Source organism: Hypanus sabinus, chromosome 28 (genome assembly GCF_030144855.1).
Source record: "Hypanus sabinus isolate sHypSab1 chromosome 28, sHypSab1.hap1, whole genome shotgun sequence".
NCBI classification, from domain to species: Eukaryota; Metazoa; Chordata; class Chondrichthyes; order Myliobatiformes; family Dasyatidae; genus Hypanus; species Hypanus sabinus.
In genome coordinates this window covers 42796103-42823628 of record NC_082733.1, presented here as the reverse complement: position 1 = coordinate 42823628, position 27526 = coordinate 42796103, and the positions used below count along the sequence as shown (strand labels likewise).

At 41.7% G+C, this 27526-nt stretch overlaps 1 protein-coding gene and 1 long non-coding RNA gene across 4 annotated transcripts in view; one reads left to right on the top strand and one right to left on the bottom strand.

Moving 5' to 3' along the window:
- The first annotated feature begins 3310 nt into the window (after positions 1-3310).
- The window catches only part of golm2 (golgi membrane protein 2), an 83875-nt gene continuing 59659 nt past the window's right edge, over positions 3311-27526 (top strand). For 2 of the 3 annotated variants that reach the window (XM_059953040.1, XM_059953041.1), the window contains exons 1-2: positions 3312-3865; positions 26510-26680. In XM_059953040.1, the coding sequence (XP_059809023.1) occupies positions 3716-3865; positions 26510-26680 (321 nt within the window). In that variant the 5' untranslated portion in view covers positions 3312-3715. Of the gene's footprint in view, positions 3866-26509; positions 26681-27526 lie in introns of all 3 variants that reach the window. The other variant, XM_059953039.1, reaches the window with a different exon arrangement.
- Positions 15894-26616, bottom strand: LOC132382635 (uncharacterized). Its single transcript, XR_009508434.1, has 3 exons — positions 26481-26616; positions 22636-22686; positions 15894-20100 (listed from the first exon to the last, which is right to left on the bottom strand). It is a non-coding gene; the product is annotated as an uncharacterized LOC132382635 (long non-coding RNA).

Genomic DNA, 27526 nt, shown 5'->3' with positions numbered 1-27526 from the left:
AATTTTCCTGTGATACCATATGGCTCGTAATTTGTTAAACAGCCTCATATGTGGCACCTTGTCAAAGGCCTTCTGAAAATCCAAGTATATAACATCAACCAAATCTCCTTTGTCTATCCTGCTTGTTATTTCTTCAAAGAATTCCAACAGATTTGTCAAATCAGCATGGTGGTTGTTGTCAGCTCTGGGCCTGGATGAAAGGAGCAAAAAACAAGCAGCTGGTAGGATTTGGAGTAGGCGAGAGGAGGGAAGCCGGAAGCCAGGAGCAGATGGGCAGTGATTTGATGGGCAGTTGCCGGCCCACCAACTGGAGAGCGTCGTGGTTAAGGGTCAAAACACCTGATGACATCTGCTCCTGGCTGAAGGCTACAGTCGCCTTATAAGGGAGAATGATATGTTGGATGTGGAGGCTCATGGGGTGGTAGGTAAGGATGAGGAACTCTATCACTGTTAAGGCAGGAAGATGCAGTGAGCGCAGAGCTCCAGGAGATGTGGATGAGAGCAGCATCAATGATGGAGGATAGGAAACCTAGTCTTTGAAGAAGGAGAACACCTCTAATGTCCTGGAAAGGAAAACTTCTTCCTGGGAACAGATGCAGTGGATCCAAAGAATTGAGAAAAGGGAATAGCATTTCTACAGGAGACAGGGTGGGAAGAGGTAGCTTTGGGAATCTGCAGGTTTCTAAGGAACCTTTGGTGTGGGAATCTGTTGGTAGACAGCTTGTCTCCAGAAAAGGAGACAGAGATCAAGAACGGTAGGGGGAAGGTGCCAGAAAAAGAGCAAGTGAATTTAAGGGCAGGGTGGAAGTTGGAGGTAAAGTTGATGAAATTGATGAACCACAGCATGGGTGCAGGAAGCAGCAGCAATGCAGTTGTCAGTGTAGTGGAGGAAGAATTGCGGAGCATTGCTGGGGAAGGCTTGGATTGAAAGACAGGCATCGCTGGGGCCCATGTGGGTACCCTTGGCTGCCCCCTTCAGTCTTCAGAAAGCGGGAGGAGCCAAAGAAGATATTGATGAGGGTGAGGACCAGTTCTGTCAGCCGGAGGAAGGTGGTGGTTGTTGGTTCTTCAACTGGATGGTGCCTTTTTTAGGGAAAGAAGCAGAGAGCTTTGAGGCCTTCTTGATGGGGGAACCTACTGACTCTTACATCTTTGGAACGAGGGAGGAAACTGGAGCACCCGGAGGAAATCCATGTGGTCACAATGGAGAATGTACAAATTTCTTAGAGACAGTGGTGGGAATTGAACCCCGATTGTTGGCGTTGTAAAGCGATATGGTAGCCACTACACTACTCTGCCCACTGCAACCCTTCCTATCCGTGAACTTACCCAAGAATAAACGTTCATGAAAGGAGCTCACCTCCATGTTCTCAAGGGCTATTAGGAATGGGTAATAAGTGCAGTCTATATCACATCTGGTAAATGAGTAAAATAAAGGTTATTTCTAGTATGGAAGCTGCCAGGCATTGGACTGGAAGTCCCTACAGAGGACTGTGAGAACATCTGAGAGGATCATCGAGGTTTCCCTACCATCCATCAAGGACGTGTATCAGGAGCGTTGCTAATGCAAGCCCCTTAGTATTATTAAGGATCCCACCCATCCATCCAGCATCCTCTTTGACTTTCTACCATCAGGCAGGAGACTCCGATGCATAAAGACAAGAACGGTCAGGGTGGGGAACAATTTCTTCCCTCAGGCCTTTAGGCTTCTGAACTCCCTGCCACATCACATTCAAAATGTCACCAGTTAATCTGTTCTGTACCTTACAATATTTAATTTATGCACTTTAGTTTGTTATTTTATGTGTGATTTATCCTTACTTTCATCAGTTATTGTGTGTACTACTGCACTTTACACACTGGTTCGGAGAAACATTGTCTCGTTTGACCATATGTAGTTAAGTGACAATAAACTTGACTTGACTTGACTTGACTTGAATCCTCCAAGAGGACCACAACCTTGTCATTGGATGTGGATGCTTGCCTGTCTCTCTGACCTGAAGAACTATGTTGGTGGAGTCAACATGTGCTTTGGCTCTTGTCACGGTCACCCGTGCCAAATAGGTCAAAGGGCAGAGGCCAGACTACAAGAAGTTCACTGGTTCTCCAGATTCAGGGGTTCAGCTCAGGGCTAACAACCTTGACTGGACAAATAAGATTGTTATGGAAACTGTAATGAAGAATCCTTCTACATCTGAGTGTGACAGTGTCCCTGAGGGAAATGGGGAAAAGATATCCGGCGTCGAGGATATCTTCAAAAGACAATGGCTCATGAAAACCACATCCGTTATGGAGAACCCTCAGCATCTGGGACGTGCTGTCTTCTCATTAGTGCCATCAGGGATGAGGCGTGGGAACCTGATGACCCATATGGCGCCTTTCCTTCACTCTGCCATCAGATTTCAGAAAGGTCCATGAACACCACCTCACTTTTCCTGCACTCTCTATTAATTTCTTTACTTATATGTAACTTTTTTGTATTTTTTATGTCTTGTACTGTACTGCTGCTACATGACCACAAATTTCAAGATATACAGTAGCATAGTGCCTGCCATAGGAGTTCAAAGCCCACGTGGGTTTCCTCTGGGTCCTCTCACATTCTAAAGGTGCATTTCATTATGGAGTTTGATGTACATGTGACTAATAAAGTTAATTTTTAAATTTTTAATAAACTTGAATCTGATTATGAACTGGAGTTACATACAAATGTTGGAGGAACTCAGCAGTTCTGGCAGCATCAATGGAAATGAATCAACAAGCGATGTTTCAGGCCGAGACCACTGGTAGATTGTTTATTCCTTTCTATAGATGCTGCCTGACCTGCTGAATTCCTCCAGCATTTTTTGTTTTTTACTCTGGATTTCCAGCATCTGTAGAATCTCCTGTGTTTCTGATTGTGAACTAATCGTACTTCTGAGATTCGACATCTTTTCAGAAAGTAATATTATTTTCAACAAGAGAAAGCCATAAGATCAAAGCAAGAAGACTGTAGATCTCAGTGGAATATTCATTTTCAGTGTTGATGTTGACATTACACCATTCAAATCCCAAGTTCAACGAATGCGGAAGCAGCTTTGTTTGCATGTTCGTACTAACTTGCTGCCGCATAGTGCCCTCCTATCCGGAACGTCCATCAATGCGGCAAAAAACCAATAAAGAGAGCGACTGCGGCAAAGTGGGCAGTGGAGTGGTCGCACTGGCACTCGAGCCCCGCCTACCACTCTTTTCTGACCTATGACGGTTCAACAACGTCGTCAAGGCGGGTGCTAGCAGGAGAGGTTGCACTGGCTTATATAAGCCGTTGTCAGCCGGGGAGGGCGGGCAGTTTCCGCGGTGCGGACGGGTGTTGGAGCTGTTTTTCTCTGCGTCACTTCACGCAGTAGGGGTACCGTTTGTAGGAAGGGCGGATTTCGGTGTAAACGATCCAGCAGAGGGAACATTGTGCAGGCAGGGGCTTGTTAGGAAGCAATGAGCGAGCGGTGGGGAGCCGGTGCCAGGTGCGGCCTGCAGCTCGCCCGTCGCGGCTAAATAGCTGCCGGTTGCTGGTGGGATGAGGTAATCGGGCTCCCGGTTGACACTGCCTGAGAGGCAGCTGCTGCCCAGGCTTCACTTCACCCTCTAGCCTTTTGTTCCGTTGCCTCCCGCCCGTGCTTTTCGGCCGTTATTGATTGAGGTGGGGGTGGGCCTCGGGGTCGATCTTGTTGCCGGCCTGAGGATGTTCGGTAATAGCCGGCGTGCGGGCCGCCTGCCCTCGCTGCTGTTGTTCGGCCTGCTAGTGCTGGCCGCCGTCGTGGCCTTCAACTACTGGATGGTGTCGTCGCGGAACAGCAGGTTGCAGCTTGAGCTGGCCGAGCTCCAGGTGCAGGTAAGCTGGGCCCGGCTGGGAGGGGAGGGGTTGTGGGTCTGAACTTCAAGACCTCACCCTTCCCACGCCCCAGGATCGCAGCTTAATTGTGACTGTGAGGTGAGAAAGGACCCGCCATGATCGAATGGTGGAGTGAATTCGATGGGCTGAATGGCCTATTTCAGCTCCTGTGTCTTAATGGGTCCAGATGATCCACACTCCCTGACAGTTGGAATGTAATCCTGGCTGACACACCTGGGACACTCTACACAGCTGCACCTGAGCACACCTGCTTTGAACCTGAAGCTTCCATGTCCCTTCAGACATGTAGGTTGGTGGATGAGGTATCTCGGGAGGTTGAAACATCCGACACAGGGTGGCTACACAGGATGCATGTAGACCCCTGGACCTGACTGTGACTGAAATCCTGGTACACACCTGCCACTGGATGTGAATGCATTTGGATAGATGCTTGGACTTTGACCTGACATGATGTGAAATGCAAGGAAGTATGGTGTCAGCCCAGCCTAGACAATTGGATTTGTTTAAAAGCAATGATGGTTGATGGCAGTTTACTCAAGTTGTAAGACCACCCAATCACACACTGTCACCCCTACACAGGTTGACCCCAACTTAGACCCATGAGACCTCCACATACCCATGGTACTGAAAGCACTTGAGATTTTTTTAATGTTACTGCTCTTTCCATGTGACATGAATTCACCTGGGGCTTTAGTTTATATGTTTATTTCTTGGGCAAATGATTTTATAGAGTAGTGTTTTATGCACGCTAAGGATTCCTCTGCATAACCTTACACAGAAATGACGACAGCCTCAGAATTTAGGGATGTATGGCTAACTTGTTTTTTGTCTTGCGTCATAGAAATGTGCTAGTTGGTGGATTTTGTATCTTGAAAATGTAGGAAGAAAAATTAATAACTATCTGGTATTGTTCAGGTTGGGAAGTGCTAACACAAGTAGTTTTAGGACTGAGTCCAGGTAGAGTTTGCTAAGTACTCAGAGGCAACAAGCTGTATGCATGTAACCACACTATAGTGAAAGAACGTGTTGGTGTTGCTGAGGTACGATTCAGATTTATTAATTGAATGTATGTCAAAGCATTCAGTGAAGTGTCATTTGAGTTCAGCACAGCTGAACTCCAAGTGTTGCTACACATTTCACTGCTGACATAGGATGTGTACAATGCTCGGCAGACCACAGCAAGCAACAAAACAGACCCCTTTCCTATTTCCAACCCAGACAAAATTGAATCATACATACTGAGCCATGGAAGGTGCTACACATATTTAGGGAAACGATGGAAAGCTCGGCTAGTAAGGGGGTTGTCATGGAAAGTCTGGATAAGGGGAAGAAAATTAGATTTTGGCCATCAGATGGGGGTAGGGTGAAGGGGTTGGAACCAGAAAATGTGGAAAGAGAAGGTCAATATTTCATCATGCAGTTCTTTTGTCAGAGCTGGGAGAGAGGAAACAAATTAATTTTAAATTGGAAAGGGTGCAGGAGGAATGAACAGGAGAAAGTTGGACTGCCAACATTGTTTATAAATTGTTAATTTAGTCATCTGGTTGATAGGATAATACTCATCTTAGCCTATCATCCCTGCAGGGCACAGGCTGCTGACAGCAACGCAACTGTCATCTGTCCTGGGTCAGTGTTTCAAATTGTCCCAGGTGTTGTCCATCTTTGGAGAAGCTTTCTATCCCAGGGATTGAGGTCTTAGGAGCCTCTGGCATTTCTGTAGCTCTGGGTGATGGGATGGGGTTGCTAGCCTCATCCCCAATCCTCCTCCTTTCACAGTCTGGTTTTGGACCATCCGTGCAGAGATAATGAGGGAAGTTGGAGAGGAAATAAAGGAATGTTTAGGATATGACTGGTAGGTGAGTGGAGGTGTGATTTTTGACATTAGGCCGGAGGAAGTGGGCAGAAAGTGGTTTTAAGATTGGGAGTTGCTAGTGAGGCCTGATGGTTTGAAAATGAAGATAAGAACTTTAAATTTGAGAGAGCAAGCATTGGGAGTTGGTGGTCAATGTGCATAGCAAGTGGTGGCAAGCAGGACTTAGTGATCCAAGAAGAAATGGGCAGTGGAGATTTGGATGAGCTTATTTCTGGAGGTCAAAAGGCTGGCTAGGATAACCAGCTGGAGATGGCAAAAATGTGACAGTCTCTTCGATTATTAACTCAGAGGTTTTAACAGTGTTAGTTTGACCTGCAGGTAGAACCATCTATTTAGTTTAGGGGGTTGAATGTGTAGGTGGTGAGATGTCTCGATTCAGCTTTATTGCTTTGCTGATGTCTGTGCTGTTAAATTATTCGAAATTGGAGATTCTTGGTGTGGGAAGATGGCAATACCTGTAGGAATAGACTGATCATGTGAATGAAGAAAACATCAGAGACTGCATTAACTTGTCTGTCCTTGGTTAAAGCACTCCACAGGAACAGGTGGAATCATCGGGCTTGCTGTTGTGCAATGGAAGTGAATATTGAGATGAGCAGTATTAACAGTCACTCACTGGATAGAAGAATGTAGTTCTCGTATCCTTATTGATTCCACAAATTGACTGACTTTAAATCAGCTACCATAAAGTGAACGGCCGAAGACTGTGACCTACCAGCATTAGCTACAGGTTATAGGTTATGAAATAAGAGTTCACTCCAGTTTACACCAGACAGTCTGTGATATATCAAAGCTTCAAGTCTGGCTAATGTCTAATCGATGATAATTTTGAATTGCTGGAATGAATTGTTTGTACAATAAATCAAAATCAACAAAAATGGGAGCAAAAGGCCATTCATCCCCTCAGACTTGCTAAGCAATTAAGCAAATAACACACATAAAATGCTTGAACTCAGCAGGCCAGGGAGCATCTATCGACAGCCAAGGATTCTCTATGGGAAAGAATACAGTCGATGTTTTGGGCCAAGACCCTTCAGCAGGTTCGGCTGAAAGGTCTCGACCTGTGACATCAACTGTACTCCTTTCAAAGAAGCTGCCTGGCCTGCTGAGTTCCTCCAGCATTTTGTGATTAGATTGGATTTCTAGCATCTGCAGATTTTCTCTTCTAAGCCATTAAACAAGATAATTTCTGAGCTGACTTGACATAATTTTCCTGTCTATTCCCATATTTTACCGCAATCTGTAGGAATGTCAGTAAATCACCTGAAACTCAGTCGAATGAGCAGATAATTTTAATTTCTGTTAACACGGGTATTGCATTCTAAGCAAATCCATTGTGTCAACAATGCGATTTAAAAGTTCCTAATTTGATTTGTGGGTAGAGTATTAATGAAGTTTAATTCTGCTGGAATGGCTTTATAGTTTGATTATTGATGGACATGAAATCAATGATAAAGAAGTATAATTTTATCAACAGTCAGGATATTTTCAACTTTCATCATTCACTGCTACAGAGTAATTTAAGAATTCTATGTGAACTTTTAATGCATTTCTTTCTACAGGTGTAGATCAATATTTTTATTTTTTAAGTATAGTTTTAAGAGTTGCTCTCTATAGGTTTTTAAACTCAAGTCAGTTGATAATGAGAACTAAGCCTGTGTATTTTAGCCTCGGTGAAACCCTTAACATTTTTGTTAATCTACTCTGACATTTTAAATAAAGAAAGTGTCAGAGGTTGAGGTGTGAAATGATATTTTTAAAATTGAGAGGTGTAGATAGGATAGACAGATATTTTTTCCCCTGAGTTAAGATGTCAAACACAATAAAATCTGTTTTTAAGATTAGAGTGGGGAAGTTTCGAGGGGATATGATGGGCAAGTTTATTTTTATGCAGAGAGTGGCAGGTGCCTGGGATGAGTTTCTGTGGTAGTAGTGGAAGAGGACAACTTAATGGCATTTAAGGTAGGAATGAAGGATTATGGATGATGCACAGGAAGAGGGTTTTTAATATTATATAAATTGGCAACATGTCTAATGCTGTAATGTGATAGATAAATTGAGGTGGTGAGAAAAATGTGGAAAGATGAAGATGGTAAATCTGAACATTAACAAACTTCCTAGAAATGTGCTAATCTAAGAAATATGGGCTTTATTTCTGAGAGTGTAATGGATGGTTGTCAACAAAGTCATACTTAGGGTATCAAAAGCTGAGAGTAATTCCTGATTTCTTCTTATTGCCTTTTTCACTGGATATAGTGGTTAAGGGACAGATCATTTCCTCGCCATTTGGTTGTAAGCGAGCCAATAGGAATGGTTTCTTAATGCCAGAGTTGCTAACATTAGCAATCAATAACTTAAAGAATTTCTCATTTGGTTTTTAATATTTTATTTCAAGTGTACAACATATAGAATACTTATTGTGCTATATTTCTATTTTTGATGTGATATGGTTTATAATTTCCAAGGGTTAATCATTTACAGGCAATCCTTTTCTTGAGTCTGAGCCAATAACATAGCAATAGTCAACTATTGCTAGATCCTGTGGGTGTACAAGCTCACATTCAGACTAATAAGGGTGGGGACTAGGTAATTGAGCTGCACAAACGAAGTTTCTTCCTGAACTTGTGGTCCCAATTTGATAGTTTTTTTCCTTTTGAAGAGGATGGGCTATTTATCTGTTGCCATGGCCAATACTATTGTTCCACTAGGTGGAACATCAAATGGTTGCATTAAAGTTCTGCTGTGCTACATAGAGGCCAAGTGCTATTCCATGGGGAGGGAACAACTACCTCTGATTTGTTCTTGTACCAACTGTAAGTAGAGTAACAAAGGGTGGAGTCTCCTTTTGACTTCAGTTTTCCAGGATTCAAAGAGGGTATTGATATTTTCTCAGAATTTAAAACAAGCACATTGTTCTGTATCTGCTCTTCCAGAATGTTTTGAAAGGAATAAATATTGGTAGCATGGGTTATTATAAATCTCTCACTTGAACCTTTTTAGAAAAGAAGCTGCCCTTCTATCTGAACCCAGTATCTTGGTGCAGTCCGGAAGTTTGATTTTTTTTTCCTAGTTGATGTCTTGGTTCCCCTTCTGCTACCCAGTAAAATGCCTTTATATTAAAAGAAAACTTTCCTTATTCTAAACTTAAGTTGGTGACTCCCTTCACTGGCTTTGAGAAGATTACTCCTGTGTTCATTATTTTAACAAGCTCCATTAAATTACACAGTATGCTGCTCAGATGAAAGCCCATCCCATTGTTAGACACTTATTTCCAGAACTGGACATTTGGTGACTTATTGTAGTTGGTATCCATTGTACACAATTAAAATAGTGTTCAGAGTTGGGTTTCATATCACTGATGTGATACAGCAATACAGTGAAATGGCTTCTAATTTGGGTGACCAACTACAATATTGAATATTTTTTAAATTGTTCTGATAAATCGTGATTCCCATTTGTAAAACCAAGGCGATTTTGGCCTATTTTGTGCAACACACAAAATGCTGGAGGAACTCAGCAGGCTAGTCAGCATCTATGGGGGGAAAAAAATACTTCACATGTTTCTGTCTGAAACCCTTTGGCAGGACTGGAGGGGGTAAAATCTGTGGAGATCCAAATGGCCTCTGTTGGAGGTTACAACAGGGCATCGACAGGGTGCAGAACTGGGCTGAGAAGCATCAGATAAAATACAATTTCAAAAAGTTATACACTTATAAAGGTTGAACTGAAAGGAAGAATACAGGGTTAATGGCAGGATTTTTAGCTGTATGGTGGAACACCGGAAACATGGGGTCCAAGTCTAGATCCCTTAAAGTTGCTTTACAAGTTGAGAGAGTGGTTAAGAAGGCATGGGGTGGGTGATCCTCCATTAGTCTGTGGGCTGAGTTGAAGAGGCACGAGGTAATGTTGCAGCTTGATACAACTCTGGTTAAACCACACTTGGAATATTGTGTTCAGCCTGACAACCTTGTAGAAAGAAAGTGGTAGTTCTAGAGAGGGTGAAGAGATTTACCAAGATGCTGCCTGGATTAGAGCATATCTTATGAGGATAGGTTAAGTGAACTAGGGCTTTTCTCTTTGGTGCAAAGAAGGATGAGGGGTGACTTGGTAGAGGTGTACAAGAGATATAGGTAGAATAGACTGCCAACAATGGCTAATAGAAAATGGTTGGAGGGAAGTACAGGAAGGAATTGATCGTGGACTTCGGGAAAGGGAAGTTGAGGGAACACACATCAATCGATATTGAGGAATCAAAAATGGAAAAGGTAATTAGTTTCAAGTTCCTGGGTGTCAGCATCTCTGATGATCTATCCTAGACCCAACATAATGTTGCAATTATAAAGAAGGCGCGATAGCAGCTATATTTCATTAGGAGTTTGTGTGGAATTGGTATTTCACCAAAGATGTTTGCAAATGTCTACAAATGTATTGTGGGGAGCACTTTGACTGGTTGCATCACCATCTGGTCTGGAGGAACCACTGCACAGGATTGCAAAAAGCTGCAGAAAATTGTAAACTCGGCCAGCTCTATCATGGGCACCAGCCTTCTCAGCATCGAGCACTTTCAAATGGATGCGTCAAAAGTGGCATCCACTATTAAAGACCCCCATCAGGCAGGACATGCCCTCTTCTCATTGCTAACATGGAAGAGGTACAGGAGCCTGATAACACACCAGATAATTCAGGAACAGCTTCTTTCCCTCTGCCATCTAATTTCTGAATGGAAGATGAACAATACCACTGTTCTTGGCAAATTTTTCTGTAGAAGTGGTTTGCCATTGCCTCTGGGCAGTATCTTTACAAGATGGGTGACCCTAGCCATTATCAAAACTCTACAGAGATTGTCTGCCTGGCGTCAGTGGTCCAGTTCTGGTTGCCTCATTATAGGAAAGATGTGGAAGCGTTGGAAAGGGTACAGAGGAGATTTACCAGAATGCTGCCTGGTTTATTGAGTATGGATTATGATCAGAGATTAAGGGAGCTAGGGCTTTACTCTTGGGAGACGAGGAGGATAGAGGTGTACAAGATATTAAGAATAGAGAGAGTGGACAGCCAGTGCCTCTTTCCCAGGGCCCCACTGCTCAGTATGAGAGGACATGGCTTTAAGGTAAGGGGAGGGAAGTTCAAGGGGGATATTCGAGGAAGGTTTTTCCACTCAGAGTGGTTGGTGCGTGGAATGCACTGCCTGAGTCAGTGGTGGAGGCAAATACATTAGTGAAATTTAAGAGACTAATAGACAGGTATATGGAGTAATTTAAGGTGAGGGTTTATATGGGAGGCAATGTTTCGGCACAACATTGTGTGCCGAAGGCCCTGTAATGTGCTGTACTGTTCTATGTTCTATAACCAAGGCTCTTGATATCACCTATTGTTCATATGACCATCTACCACCTGCTCCTATGGGTTCACATGATCCTCATCTGGGGACGGGTGCTTAGGAGGTGCTACAGGTTGCACAAGGGTGACCTGCAGCCTAGTGAGGTGAGGAAGCGCCTTGCTCCTTATTTTGTAGAAATACATCTCCATCTGCCACCCCGGCTTTGTAATTGCCTTTTGCAGATACTTCAATGTAAGGAGTTTTTTTTCCATTCTCATGGTTGTGTCTCTTTTAATTGTGTATGCTTCAGTATTTAGTGTTGGAAAATGGTTGAATTAAAAATAATGCATTTTCCTCCTGTCTTGGTTCTTCTGTGGCTTTTCAGCAAGCTAGCTGTACTTCATGGATCCCCTGATGCAATCAGAAGTCCGGAAAAGTAGAGGTTATAGTCACAGCCTATAGATCTTTATTGGGAATTATTTTAAAGGCCTTTGACTGTTGCTTCATGTCGACCAATAATTGTAGGCCATTGGTTCCTTAATATTTTATGGTTTATTCGGGGAGCCGCGCTACTTATCATCTACAGTGTCTGGCGAAGGGTATGCTTGGAATCTACTGTTAGAAATGGGCAGGAAAAATTGATGTTGTGTTTCAAGGATAAGACTTTGCTTCCTGTGTTAAATCAGATTTCTTTATTGATAAAGATTTTTTGTTGTACAGTTTCTAAAAGCTTTTCTGGAGGCGTTTTCTACTTTGGGAAGCTATATTCTTTCCAATTTAGTAATTGTAAGAATGTATTCTACATCGAGGTTAATTTTATTTTAGCAATAATGTAGAATAGCCCTTTGAGTCATGCTGTCTTTGCAACCCCACGACCCCAATTAACCCTAACCTGATCACGGAACAATGTACAATGACCAATTAACCTACCCAGTTCACCTTTGGACTGTGGGAGGAAACCAGTGCACCTGGAGAAAACCCTGGTTCCACGGTGAGGGTGTGCAGAGGATGCTGGGATTGAACTCCGAACTCAGATGCTCCGAGCTATAATAAAGTCAAACTAGCTGCTACATTACTGTGACACCCAATGATATTACTGTGGGGAGGTGCACTCACTTGTGTCTTGTAAACCCCATGTCTACAATCAGCATTTCCAAGTTATCCTGCTCCACCCACTTATTGCCCACGTGTTTTGCCCGCTCATGATCTCACCCCTATCTGGTTCCATCTGCTCTCGGCACTGGAACGGATGGCAACACTTGCAGATTGCCCCCAGCACCTTGGGTGTTTTGGATGTTAATGAAACTGATGCATTTCAATGTGTACTTAACAATCTTGAATCTTAATAATTCCTTCATCACCTTCCTTATTTATCAAATTTCAACCTTGGTAGCCTTTTTGCTCCCTCTGCACACCCTCCAGCAGTTGTCTCCAACTTTATAGCCCCCTTCCTCCCTCCCCTCCCCAACCTCGCTCCTTATGTCTTTGATTTTGTCTCCCAATTAACATCTACTTGCTTCTCCCAACTCCACCTCTCCACACTCTCTTCACTCATCTGCCTGTCCATCCTTCAACCCTCCTTGGTCCACTGAACACCAAATGGCCCCTGTGTCACCTCTCTCCCTTTCTGCTTTGTACTGGTCATCTTCCCTCCACAATCAGTCCAGATTCATGGTTCTGAACAAAATATCAGCATTTCCTTTCTACTCGCAGATGCTGCTCGACCTGCTGAGCATCTCCAGCAGGTTGTTGTTCTATGTTATTGTTGGTTAGAGGAAAACTCCTGTTCTTTCATACTTGAATTATTACTGTGTGCAGAGTTCAAAATCCCCAAACAACAATGGTAGGATTCAAATTCAAGTCTCCAAATAATAGTCTTGGACTTGAATATCAATGTAATAGTTTTACACAAGGAACTGGAGTATGAGTGAATTAGTTGCTCCCGCTCAAGCCTACTCCATTATGGGTTATCTAATCCAGGCTTCAATATCATCTTCCCCACTCACGCTTCTGTAGCTGAAATACCTTTCACTTTTTGGCTTGAATGCGTTCACTGATGTTGCCTCTCTATAACCCTCTAATATAGAGAGTTCCAAATAGTCACAACCCTCTAAGAAGAAATTCTTTCTTTTATCCTTAGTGAGTGACCTTCATTTTGAAACTCTGCTCATCCCCTCTCGCCACTTTTAAATATCCTCTTGGGTTACATCTTGGGCATCCGCTCTGTTGGTCTCAGTCTTAAGTTTTGGTCAGGTCATCTCCTATTTTCCTAAGAAATTAGTAAGATTAAGATTAGATTAGCTTTATTTGTCAATACACATTTAAGCATAGTGAAGTGCGTCATCAGCCAACGTAGTCCAGGATGTACTGGGAGCCAGTCCATGAGAGTTGTCATGCTTCCGGTGCCAACATAGCATGTCCACAACTTGCATGTATCTTTGGAAAGTGGAGCACCTGGAAGAGACCTGCATGGTCACCGGGAGAATGTCCAACCTCCTTTCAGACAGTGGCAGCAATTAAGTCCCAGCCACTGGTGCTATGAAGAGATACCTGAACCACTGCGATACTGTGCTGCCCAGTCTATGAATATAGGCACAGTCTGTTCAATGTCTCCTTTTGATCCCAGGAATCAACCTGGTAAACCATTTTTCTGCACTGCTTTGAATCTGAGGATATCCTTTCTAAATATAGAGACCAAAACTGAATGCAGATCTTCAGTTGTGGTCTCATTACACTTTAAAATTGCTTCAAAACTGGTGTAATTTAAAATTCATAGCCTTTGCAATAAAAGCCAGTGTATTATTTACTTTCCTGATTACTTTAATTGCAAGCCAACCCTTTGTGATACACTACAACCCTAGATTCATTCTATAAGACCATAAGGTATAGAAGCAGAAGTAGGCCATTTGGCCCATCGAGTCCACTTCGCCATTCATTCATGGTCTGATCCAATTCTTCCAGTCATGCTCACTCCCCTGCCTTCACCCCATGCCCTTTGATGCCCTGGCTAATAAGAACCTATCTATCTCTGCCTTAAATGCACCCAATGACTTGGCCTCCGCAGTCACTTGTGGAAACAAATTCAACAGATTTACCACCCTCTGACTAAAGTAATCTCTCCACATCTCTGTTCTCAATGGACGTCCTTCAAACCTGAAGTTGTGCCTTCTTGTCCTAGACTCCCCTATCATGGGAAATAACTTTGCCATATCTAATCTGTTCAGGCCTTTTAACATTCAGAATGTTTCTATGAGATCCCCCTCATTCTCCTGAACTGCAGGGAATATAGCCCAAGAGCTGTCAGACATTCCTCATACTGCAACCCTTTCATTCCTGGAATCATTCTTGTGAATCTTCTCTGAAACCTCTCCAATATCAGTATATCCTTTCTAAAATAAGGAGCCCAAAACTGCATGCAATACTCCAAGTGTGGTCTCACAAGTGCCTTGATAGAGCCAACATCACATCCCTGCTCTTATATTCTATACCTCAACATTCACCGCCTTCACCACTGACTCATTCTGGAGGTTAACCTTTAGAATATCCTGCAAAAGGACTCCCAAGTTGCTTTGCATCTCTGCATTTTGTATTCTCTCCCCATTTAAATAATAGTCTGCCCATCTATTTCTTCCACCAAAATGCATGATCATACTTTCCAACATTTTATTTCATTTGCCACTTCTTTGCCCATTCCCCTAAACCGGGGGTCGGCAACCCGCGGCTCCCGAGCCATTTGTGGCTCTTTCACCTCTGTGCTGCAGCTCCCTGTGGCTTTGGGAAATAATTGGTCAGTATTTAATTAAAATGTATTTTATGTTAGTTTGTTAGCTTTTGAAATGTAATTCTAAATTTGAAGATTATGGTGATCTTGTACAATCTAAGTGTGGCGACACATTTCCTGGCACATCCGAAACAGCTCACAATTAGCCAGCATTCCGGCTAAGGGAGATAGCCTACGGGGGTTTGTGAGTACGCGTCTTTTGCAGCATCTGCGTCCATGGGGGCTGGGTTGAGGGAGGCTTAAAAGCAAAGCTGTTTAGTTCGAATAAAGTTATTCGACTGCAGTTTACTGACTGCGTGAGCACACCGCTACAACGTGTTTTTATCGCTGGCTGTCCAGAGGGGAGGTGCTGAAATGCTTTGTCGCGTGTCTGGAAGAAGTGAAAACTTTCCTGGGCAGCAAAGGGCTCACCTTTCCTGAGCTGGAACAGCCAGAGTGGCTGGAAAAGCTACACTTCATGGTAGACATGACAGCGCACCTGAACACACTGAAAACAGCTCTTCAGGGGTAAGGACTTACAGCCCTACACATGTTGGAGGATGTTTTGGCATTCGAGCGCAAGTTGACAGTGCTTGCCAGAGATTTACAGAAAGGCACATTGTCTCACTTCCCCAATTTGAGAGAGTTCAAACAAGGTCACGACATGATAAATTCGGAGTATTTACATTCTGCAATCATCGCAATGCAAACATCGTTTGGGAAACGCTTCTGTGAGTTCAGAGAGGAAAAAAACACATTATCCTTCCCGGTCACTCCCCTAAGCATCGATCCATCCCTACCGAATACGACTGCATTGTCAGGTGTGAGTCAACCTGACCAAGTATGATAAATATTTTAATTGCCTATTATTTTACGTATATTCATATGTTTTCATTGTTCAGTGAAATAGTCCTTTTATTTTTCAGGTTGACAGCTGGCTGACGTTATTTTTGGTTTGCTGCTGGCGGCAAATTTAAGTTTAGCGTTTTTCATAAACACAAGAAGGACTCAAATAGACGTTGAGTATTTTACTTAAAAGTAACCTTCAACCCAACATCTTATTTTCGGAGTTCAAAATGTTTTTGTTGCATGCAGAAATGTAATTTCGTTTTCTCTGCAGGAGCTCATCAATTTCATAAATGCAACACATTATAGTTTGTTTATACATAGCATAAAGGCAAAACAAAACGTTGTATGCAGTGTTATTTCATTTTAAATGTCAAACGGGTTTTGCGGCTCCCAGTGTTTTCTTTTCTGTGGGAAACGGGTCCAAGTGGCTCTTTCAGTGGTAAAGGTTGCTGACCCCTGCCCTAAACTATCTAAGTCTCTCTGCAGGCTGACTGTTTCCTCAACACTACCTGTTCCTCCACCTATCTTTGGATCATCAAATTTAGCCACAAATCCATTAATCCCATAGTCCAAACCATTGACATACATCATAAAAAGCAGCGGTCCCAACAATGATCCCTGTGGAACTCCACTGGTAACCAGCAGCCAGCCAGAATAGGATCCCTTTAATCCCACTCTGTTTTTTTGTCGATCAGCCAATGCTCCACCCATGCTAGTAACTTCCCTGTAATTCCATGGGCTCTTTTCTTGCTAAGCAGCCTCATGTGCAGCACCTTGTCAAAGGCCTCCTGAAAATCCAAGTACACCACATCTACTGCATCTCCTTTGTCTACTGTGCTTGTAATTTCCTCAAAAAAATTGCAGTAGGTTAGTCAGACAGGATTTTCCCTTCAGGAAATCATGCTGGCTTTGGCCTACTGTATCTCACCTCATCATTTTTGTTGTCTTGCTCTGTTAAAATAATTTCCACTCTCTTTCTTCCAAAGTTTAAGTTTAATTGTCATTTAACTATACACATGAATACAGCCACACGAAACTGCGTTCCTTCAGGGCAAAGGTGCCAAACACAAAACCAATAGTCATACACAGCACATATAGCACATGATTAGTGTAGCAGAAAACAGTCTCAAAATGTAAGTACATGACCTTTTCTCACATTATACTCTAAGCTGCTAACTTTTCACTCATTTGCTCAATCTATCCATATTCCTTCACAGGCTGCTTGTGTCCTCGCAATTTGTTAACCTAATTATCTTGGTGTCATTAACAGATAGAGCGACAGTGCACTCAATTCTTTCATTCAAGTAATTTACACAGATAAGTAGTTGAGGCCCGACCACCGATTTATTGGCATTGTTGTGTACCTTGGTCCGAAGGAACATTGTTTTGTTTGGTGGTATATATGGTTGAATGGCAATAAAATGTACTTGAACTATAATTGTCATTTGTCAATACAAGAGTATCCATTTATCCTATTTCTATTATTTAGCCAGCTCCCTGTCCATGACGACCTCTGTTCTCTTGGATGGTGTTCATTTTCATTTGACCCTTTAAGCGCTTCCTAGCAATCTAACTATTCTATTTCATTAGGTGCTGATTATCTACCCTGTATAGTGCATTTTAAAAGGCATACATTTGTTAAATGTTTTTTCTTTAATAACATTATTTTCATTGCTCGAGTGCCTGATGATCTTCTGAATGTTTTAACGGATTGAAAACAAAATGGTTCAGTTTTCCACCATTTACTTATCCATTGCTAATTTGAGCCCCTTTGTTCAGATATCAGGGTTCAGGCATACTCCTGTATCATGTACTGTGTCCACTCCAAGAATAGAGCACTCATCCTTTAAAGTAGTACGGTGTTATGCAGGTTTTGTGGATGCGATGGCCAATCTATTGGCATGGATTTATACCTGTGAGCTTTTGGATGAGCCCCTTCAGATTCTTTCTAGAAACAAGTAGCAGTCTTTTAATTGGATATTTTGACTTGCATTTAAAAACTTAAAACTAAGTTGCTAAAGGGCATTATCATTTAAGGAGATATTGAGTAGACTAAGCCTCTCTCCTCTACTCTAGATTTAAAGTTAGTTTGAGATCATGTTCATTACAGACAATATAGGCAGAAGGATCAGTTCAGTGCTGTTCCATACTCATTATTGTTCTGTGAATGAGGTCACCCTGCGGAAATGTGCAGAATTCTTAGAAGCAGCAACACTAGATGTGGGTAGGATGTTTCCTCTGGCTATGGAATCTAGAATTATGGGTTATAGTATCAAAACAGAGTTGGTTATTTAGAATAGAAATAAGAATATTTTGCAAAAAACAGGAATTGTATTCTTAAGGGCTGTGGTAGATTGTCATTGATTGTACTTGGCCGATAGACAGCTGAAGGTTAAAGAAATTGAGAGTTATGAATATAGAGCATGGAAGTAGTGTGTGAGAGAGGGAAGATCATTTCTGGTTGTGTTGAGATGAGAGGTTGGCCATGAACATGTTGATAGACTTGAGGGGCCAAGTGACCTACTGCTTCTACGTTATGTGAATATTGACCTACTTTTACTTTGAGTATGGGCTAGATGAATGAAATGAACATTTGGTGATGTGTGAATCTAAATTTTGAAATTATTTTCTCATAGCTATATGCCCAGAGGAGAAAACCGCTGTGGCAGGAATTAGTAATATATCTCTTGAGCTTGAATGGTTGATGTAAGATGCTCACCATCAAGGCCCAGTGGAGTACAGTTTTTGTATACGTGCTGGTGAGTTACTTGACACACACGGATATGGTGGGATGGGACATCCATGTGAGCAGGAGACATGAGGGCTGGTGAGTTCTCAAGATTGGAGGCACGGCGGCCAGTCCTGCCAATAGCTGGTTTGGGGGTCAGTACTGAAGATCGAAGCCCAATGGCTGGAAACTGGAGGCTGGAGACCGGTTCTGGCATTGCAGTGCGTGGGGCGGCTTTTGCTATTGTTTTGTTGCTTCTGCCGAGCATTGTGAGTATGCTGTGTTGGCACTGGAATGTATGACGACACTGTGGGCTGCCCCCTGCAATTTCCTTGGGTTGTGTTGGTTAACGCAAACATCACATTTTGCTATTTCTGTCGTAGATGAATTTGAATCTGATTAGGGATGGATTCAGAATTCATTGGATAGAAAGACAACAATGGGATATATTATAAACACAAAGTACAGTGCAGATGCTGTGGTCAAATCAACATGTACAAACAAGCTGGATGAACTCAGCAGGTCGGGCAACATCGGTTGAAAGGAGCAGTCAACGGATGCTGCCCAACCTGCTGAGTTCATCCAGCTTGTTTGTACATGTTAATGGTATGTATTGTTGTCCCTGACAGTGACATGCCTGATGTGGACAAAGGAATAAACAGTTCATGTGTTTGGAAGTTTATCCTTGGGAGTTCTGTTACGAGCCATAGCAACAGAATTACTATTGCATAAATTTGAGACCAATACAATGTAAATGTAATATATTTAAATAATACATTGAAATAAAATTGTAAACTTTATATTGTGTACATGAAATCACTGCATTTAGAAAGCAACGTTCATATACCATAATGAGAATTTTTTAGTAAAAGTGTACAATTTATTGCATGTTTAATTCTTAAATAATTCTCAACATATTCAGGAAGAGTTATTTTGTTCTCCTTTATACTTGTGTTCTGGAAATGACATTAAACAAGCTTGCAGCTTTCATCACCTCCAGTTGTAACAAGTCATTGTTGATCTAGGAATTAGAATAGTTTTGTCTCTAATTTTCCTTCTGAGTTGTTTTATAAAGAGAAATTAGGTCTGATTTTTAATTGACCCGAACATCTGTTAAGTTAAATGAACTTGTAATTGATTTACAGCAGAGAACGTTTAATTTTAATTGTCTGCACTTCAGAGATGAATAATACATATAGCTTCATGCTGAACCTCCATTCCAAAAGGTGCTTCTTAGTTGAATACAGGGAACTGGAGGATAAATTTAGTTTTTTTGAATAATTCTGATTACTAAATGTAGAATACATGTGATACGACAAGTCAAATTCCAATTGTGCAATAGTAAAGAAATCAAATTGTTTGTGAAGCTTCAAGTCTGTGGGTCTTTATACTTTAGTAGTATGAAAGACCCACGGATAGTGCTTCACAACACAATTTGATTTCTTTACTGTTCCACAATTGGAATATACCATGATAGGCCTCCATGACCTGGATCAACACTCTGATGTAGTATGGAGGCTTGCGTGCTTCAAGGACTCCCATCAGGCAATGCCAACTTGTGGCCACCTTGTTGGAATGGCTATGGATGAGATGCCAGATGAAGATTGATCCAGCCCTAGCTCCCGAACACAGGCTTGTGTCTGTCTTTCCTGGGCCAAACTTCATCGAAGTGTGAAGAGAAAAACACCTGCCATGAGAAACAACAAACCTTGATAGTTGGTTCAGTTTTAATTTTTGTGAACACATCAGTGCACGTGTAATATAAATTGTAGAATCAAAATCTGCTTTATTACCACTGGTATATGTCATGAAATTTGTTGTTTTAGAGCTATGTCAAGAAATGAGTTAATGTGATGGGTTCTTAACCTATCAGTATCCTAGATGGTGTTAAAGTTGAGAGCATTGTTAAGTTTCCAAAAACAAGATAACTGTTGAATGAATGTAGCAGGAACTCCTTGAAATGAGCAATGATTGAACTGGAATGGGTGGAAAAGGATTTTGAAGTCCAGCCACGAATTCTCAATTGGATTGTGGTCTAGCCTCTAACTTGGCCACTCCAGGACATGACTTTGATTTCAAGCCATTCCTGTGTAGCTTTGGGTTTACGCTTGGGGTCATTGTCTTGTTGGAAAACAAATCTTCTCCCAAGTAGCAGTTCTTTTGCAGACTGCATCAGGCTTTCCTCTAGGATTTCCCTGTATTTTGCTGCATTCATTTTACCCTTTACCTTCACAAGCCTTCCAGGGCCTTCTGCAGTGAAGCATCTCCACAGCACGATGCAGTCACCACCATGCTTCACATAGGGATGGTGTGTTTTTGATGTGCACTGTTTGGGTTAAGCCAAACATAGTGTTTAATCTCGTCTTGATTTCATCAGACCATTGAACCTCTTCCAGCTGACTTCAGTCTCCCACATGCCCTCTGGCAAACTCTAGCTGAGATTTCATGTGAGTTTTATTTCAGCAGTGCCCTTCTCTTTGCCGCTTTCCTATAAAGCTGTGACTGGTAAAGCACCCGGGTAACAGTCTCTCCTATCTCACTGACTGAAGCTTGTAACTCCTCCAGTGTTGTCATAGGTCTCTTGGTGGCATCCCTCACTGGTGCCCTTCTTGCATGGTCACTCAAGTTTTGAAGGCTGCCTGTTCTTGGCAGATTTACAGCTGTGCCATATTCTTTCCATTTATTGATGATTGACTTAATTGTATTCCACGGGATATTCAGTGAATTGGAAATTTTTTGTGTCCATCTCCTGACTTGTGCTTTTCAATAACCTATTTGTGGAGTTGCTTTGATTTCATGGTGTAGTTTTTGCAAGGATACTGACTCACCAGCAGTTTGACCTTCCAGAGTATTTTTTACTACAGTCAATTGAAACACTTTGATTGCACATGGCTCTCCAAAAATGGATCTTCATTTAAATATGTGACTTCTAAAACCAGTTGGCTGCACCAGTGTTGACTTGGTGTGTGACTGAAGGGGGCGAATACTTGTGTAATCAATTATTTTGTGTTTTATATTTGTAATTAATTTAGCTCACTTTGTAGAAATCTGTTTTCACTTTGACAAAGTCTTTTTCAGTTGATCAGTGTCAAAAAGCCAAATTAAATCCACTGTGATTCAATATTGTAGAACATAAAAATTTCCGAGGGGGGGTGAATACTTTTTACAGGCACTATGTTTGTGTTGATTTCAGAGGCTCCTAGCCACGTGGATGTAAGAACATTGAGGTTTATGGACTGTGTAGGAAGGAAGTAGATTGAAATTAGTGGAGGGAGGAACAGGGTTAGTCCTCCTGTTCCTTTGTTCCTTGTGCATTTGAAATAAATTTAAGGGTCAGCCCAACAAGGACTGAAGGGTCCATGCTGTATTGAACACTTTTGAAATACGAGGTGTGATTAATAAGTTTGTGGCCTAAGGTAGAAGGAGTCTATTTTAGAAAACCTAGCACATTTATCTTTCCTACATTTACACACTTAAGGCCAGCGGTCGTGGAGCATACAGATCCCTGCTTTGTAGAAGTCGGCGTCTTGGACCTCCAGAAGTGGTCCACAGCAGGGGTGATTGATAAGTTCATGGCCTGAAGGACATGAGGAGGAACTTCAAACTTTCTGCATTTTCACTCAGAGTTGAACTACACGTGCATGTAATGAGAGCTGTATAACTCATCTCCTTCTACCTTGGGCCACGAGCTTATCAATCACCTCTGCTGTGGACCACTTCTACAAAGAAAGGGTCCGTATACTCCACGACCGCTGAACTAAGTGTGTGGATGTAGCAGGGGACTATGTTGAAAAATAAATGTGCTAGGTTTCCTAAAATTGACTCCTCCTACCTTAGACCACAAACTTATCAATCACACCTCGTATATTGCAATGGCTGCCTTGGTGGTCGGAGAGGATTTTTTTTGTATGAGCGGAAAATCCTTTTAAGTTATGAAGAATTTTGAAACAGATACTAATGAAAATTGTTGAATTAGTGTAGCTGATGTTGCAGCAGTGATGATAAAATACTTCAACACACTTCAAGATTGAGCTCCATTGCCTGCTAGCCAGTTCTCAACATTGATTTTAATTTGCAGTTTGAAACCCTTTGAAGCATTCACAGCCACTGGTCTTGAATGATGATGAGATAATCTATCAACCTGGACCAAGTGTTTCCAGGTACTGTGCTAGAGTCATTCAGTTCTGTAAATTATCCAGCAATTTCCAGAAAATTCACTTACTGTGCTTGTATCGTCAGCAGCTGGATCTGGGAATATGGGCTCTTTATATTGCTGTGAAGTCATAAAAAGTGAGAAAGAAAATTAAATATCGTGACTCATAACTTGAAAATGCTTCTTTCTGCCCTCTTCCAGCAGCATGTTATTGCATTAATATCCTTGTTTTTAAATCTAGTATTTGGATGAATTTAACTTCTAAAATAACTAAAGATGGTCAGTGCTGAAAATAAAGCAAGTTACTGTTTAGGGCAGTGAAATGTTTAATAATAGGGGTGCCACTGTAGCGTAGCAATTAGTGCAATGCTATTACAGTTTGGGGCATTCAGACTTCAATCTGTCGCTGTCTGTAAGGAGTTTGTCTGTCCCCTGTGACTGGGTTGGTTTCCTGTGGATGCTCTGGTGTCCTCTCACAGACCAAAGATGTATGGGTTAGTAGGTTAATTGGTTTTTGTATATTGTCATGTGATTAGGCTAGGGTTAAATAGGTGGGTTGCTGGTTCGATGGACTGAGAGGGCCTGTTCCGTGCTGTATCTCTAGTGAATAGATGAGAGCTAATTCTGATGAATAGAGCTTTGTTAGGTAGACTGCGATCTTCAGAGTTTTGAATAAGCTGAAGTTTAATGGAAGGTGATAAGTGGTGAACTGAGAGGCGACAAGTGGATGTTGGGAATGAGCCGCAAGGAAGCCACAACTTGGAAATGTACAAGCCCATTCACATCATGAAAGTCCAGGAGAATCCAAAAGAATTCTATGTCATGTTTTATGCTTCATCACAGATTAATGACAGTTTGCTATAATCACCTACCTAACTTTAAAATTTTTAATAGTCAGGTAAATTTACAGAATTGCCTATTTACAAAGGTAGCACATCTGTTCCAAAAGCTAGACATTCAAAATGTACTCCTTTGTTAGTGTTGAAGGATGGTTCTGCATTTTTATTAACCTATATTCTTGGTGGCATTTTGTTTTTGTGTGCTGTGAGATATTTTATTGTGGGGACACCACGACCAGAGGAACATTGATTCATTTGGTTGTGTGTGCATAAAGTCAGATGGCAAACTTGAATATGCAACTAATCAGTACGTTAAGTGACAAAACAAGAGTCCTGTGCATTGTGGCAGGGATACATCTTTAACAACGTGCTCACAGGGAAGACAATGTTCCTGCTAAGTACTGTACTTTCAATGGAACAAAATCAGGATGTCATATGATTGGTTTCATTAGTTACAAAATATCAGTTGAAAGATAAATAGTGAACAGGTTTTATTTCCTGCAGACTGGTTCTTTAGTTAATCTATAATTATGCTATCGATAATTTCAAACCCCAGAGTGATCCCTGACAAGTTTTTTGGCAACAAATTGTTAAGAAAGTCACTTGGCTTTGCAATGGTTTGTAATGATTATTACAAGTACCTAATTATTTAACATCTGTGACTATCACTCTACAAGTCGCGCTCAATACATTTTTATTGAGCTGTATGGTTTCTGCCCCCCCCCCTCAGGTTCTAATGAAAGACTGTCAGCCTGAAATGTTAACTCTCCCCCAACCAGATGTTGCCCAACATCTTTGCCCATAGACTTCCAGGATCTGTATCAATTTGCTTTTGTATTATAGTTTTGTGATTTTGATGCTTTTCAAGACAACTGATGCCTCAGTTCACCTATTCATATACTACGTCCTCCAAATCAGGGACATTTAAAACTGAGAAAATGTGTATTTTATACTGAGTATTACTTCACCCAGATGCGTCTCTACCAAAGAACGTGTAAGGTACTCCTTCCCTCTGCTAGCCTGTAGGTTACCCTTGGGCAGCACCTGCTCTGCCTCCTGTTCAGGGTCATGTGAAGCCATAGGAGCAAGTGGTGGGTGGTTGTATGAGCTGCTGGTGCATATCTCAAGTCCTGGTTATGTGACCACTGATGCCAGACAATCTGAGGATTGATAATGGCTGGGGTCACTCTAAAGACACGGCGCTGAAGAAGGCAATGGCAAACCATTTTTTTTCCCTCTGCATGGAAAATTTCACATATCATTTTATTTATCGAACCACTCTTACACACCCAGATGGTATGTAGTGGAGATATGTTGACTTAACAAATATTGGATTAGAATTGATGCCAATCCAGAAATATGCCATTTGGGAGAGCTTGCACTTACTGAATCAGCTGCTAATGTTGACTGTAGTCCTTTCCATAGATCCTGCCTAACCTGCTGAGTTATCTGAACAGTGTAGAGTTGTGTAAGGGAGAAATACAAAGAGATCTAGGAGTCCTTGTTCATCAGTCACTGAAGGTGAATGAGCAAGTGCAGCAGGCAGTGAAGAAGGCAAATGGAATGTTGGCCTTTATTACAAAGGGAATTGAGTACAAGAGCAAGGAAATCCTTTTGCATTTGTACAGGGCCCTGGTGAGAGCACACCTGGAGTATTGTGTACAGTTTTGGTCTCCAGGGTTAAGGAAGGACATCCTGGCTGTAGAGGAAGTGCAGCGTAGATTCACGAGGTTAATTCCTGGGATGTCTGGACTGTCTTACGCAGAGAGCTTAGAGCGACTGGGCTTGTACACGCTGGAATTAAGGAGATTGAGAGGGGATCTGATTGAAGCATATAAGATTATTAAGGGATTGGACAAGATAGAGGCAGGAAATATGTTCCAGATGCTGGGAGAGTCCAGTACCAGAGGGCATGGTTTGAGAATAAGGGGTAGGTCATTTAGGACAGAGTTAAGGAAAAACTTCTTCTCCCAGAGAGTTGTGGGGGTCTGGAATGCACTGCCTCGGAAGGCAGTGGAGGCCAATTCTCTGGATGCTTCCAAGAAGGAGCTAGATAGGTATCTTATGGATAAGAGAATCAAAGGATATGGGGACAAGGCAGGAAAAGGGTATTGATAGTAGATGATCAGCCATGATCTCAGAATGGCGGTGCAGGCTCGAAGGGCCGAATGATCTACTTCTGCACTTATTGTCTATTGTTCCTCCAGCATTTTTGTGTACTTCTAATATTTCCTCTTGGATTCAAAAAGATAGTGATCAGGTGGTCTAATATCTATGGAAGGCCTGAAACACTTGAAATAATCTGACTGGGGAAAAGAAAAGATGAGGACAAAATGAACAGTTTACTAACTATATAATGTAGTTAAAAACATTCAAGTTTAGTTTTATTTTGTCAGGTATGCATTGACACATCGAACGGAAGTGCTTTGTTTTTATCAATGGCCAGTGCAGTTGTTTGGCTGTTCTGGGGGCAGCCTGCAAGTGTTGCCACACTTACAGCTCCAGCATCGTCACTTTCATTGTCATTTCAACCATAACTGCTGGTACAGTACACAGTAAAAATGAGAACGTTTTTCAGGACCATGGTGGTACATGACACAGTATAAAAACTAGACTGAACTACGTTTTTAGAAAAAAACACAACACATAACATGCTCACAACTCACTAACCCTAACCTGTACTACTTTGGAGTGTGGGAGGAAAGTAGAACACCCTGAGGAAACCTTTGTGGTCATGGGGAGAACCTAATCTCCTTACAGGTGAGAATTGAACCCTGATTCCTGGCACAGTAAAGTTTTGTGATAATCACTAAACTATCGTGCTGTACCAACTGAGACACTATCATATTTGAGTAATTTTCCAAAGTAAATGGAATTAATTAATTAATTCCCCACAATCAGCATGGTAAAACTTGGCATTTAAACCCAACTAACCACATGCTTCTGTCATTGCCATGTCATCTTAAACCATTTTCCTATGGTACAGTGGCATGTTTATGAATAAATTATAAAATTTAATTTCAACAAAATATTTTTTAACCATGAATCTTTCATGTCAAATATTCAACTAGTCACCTGTGATGGTTGATTCTTATTTGTCCCAGGTGAAGAAAACAGATACAGCTAAAAGTCGTCTAGAGAAAAGAAACTCAGAGCTCATGGGGCAAGTGGATACTCACAGGAGACGGCTTGATGAAAAAGAAGATGAATGTAATAATTTGGGTAACCAGCTACAAAATAAAGATAATTTGATGAAGAAATGCATAGAGGAGAAGGTAAGTGCAGCACATTCATTATATTCTTGTGTATAAACCAAAGGCAACTGTTCAAAAAATATAATTTGAATTTACACCATATTAGACTCATAATGCACACATTGTCAGACCATAAACCAGGCAAAATTAACTTTTGACTTGCTTTGGAGGAGAAGGGTTTGGTGAATACTTCTCAGCTTTATTTTGAAAGCTCTTATGCTTGATTTGGCATTTGCTCAAGATGTGGTACATTTCCCAATGGTCTGTTGCTCACAACTGAGTGTAATATTTCTGCGCAATGGTGAAAGCGTGTGCCCCATTCCAGGCTTCCCTTGGAAAAATAGCAGAAACCATTAGACGTGAGTGGAATTGAGCCATTCAGCCCATTGGGTCTGCCCTGCCATTACATGGTTGACTTAAGCTTCTCAATCCCTTTCAAAGGTACATTTAATGTCAGAGAAATGTATACAATATACATCCTGAAATAATTTTTCTTTGCAACTATCCATGAAAACAGGTGTGCCCCCAAAGAGTGAATGACAGGTAAATGTTAGAACCCCAAAGTCCCCTTCCAGCTCCCCTCCTGCAAAGAACGGTAGTCAGTGTGTAACTCGAGGTCAGGGTCTTCAAAAGACCCTGAATATAATAGAAAATAGAAATATTAAAGATATAAATAGAGCTGTTTCCGAAGATGCAATCAAAGGAGTCGCTGTCAGGCACCCTTGACTCTCCTAAGCTGCTCCTCCTTTTGCCTTCTCCCCGTAACTTTTGACACCCTGACTAGTCAAGAGCCTGTCAACCTACACTTTAAAAAATACCCAATGACTTGGTCTCCACAGAAAGTCTATGGCAGCGAATTCCTCAGTC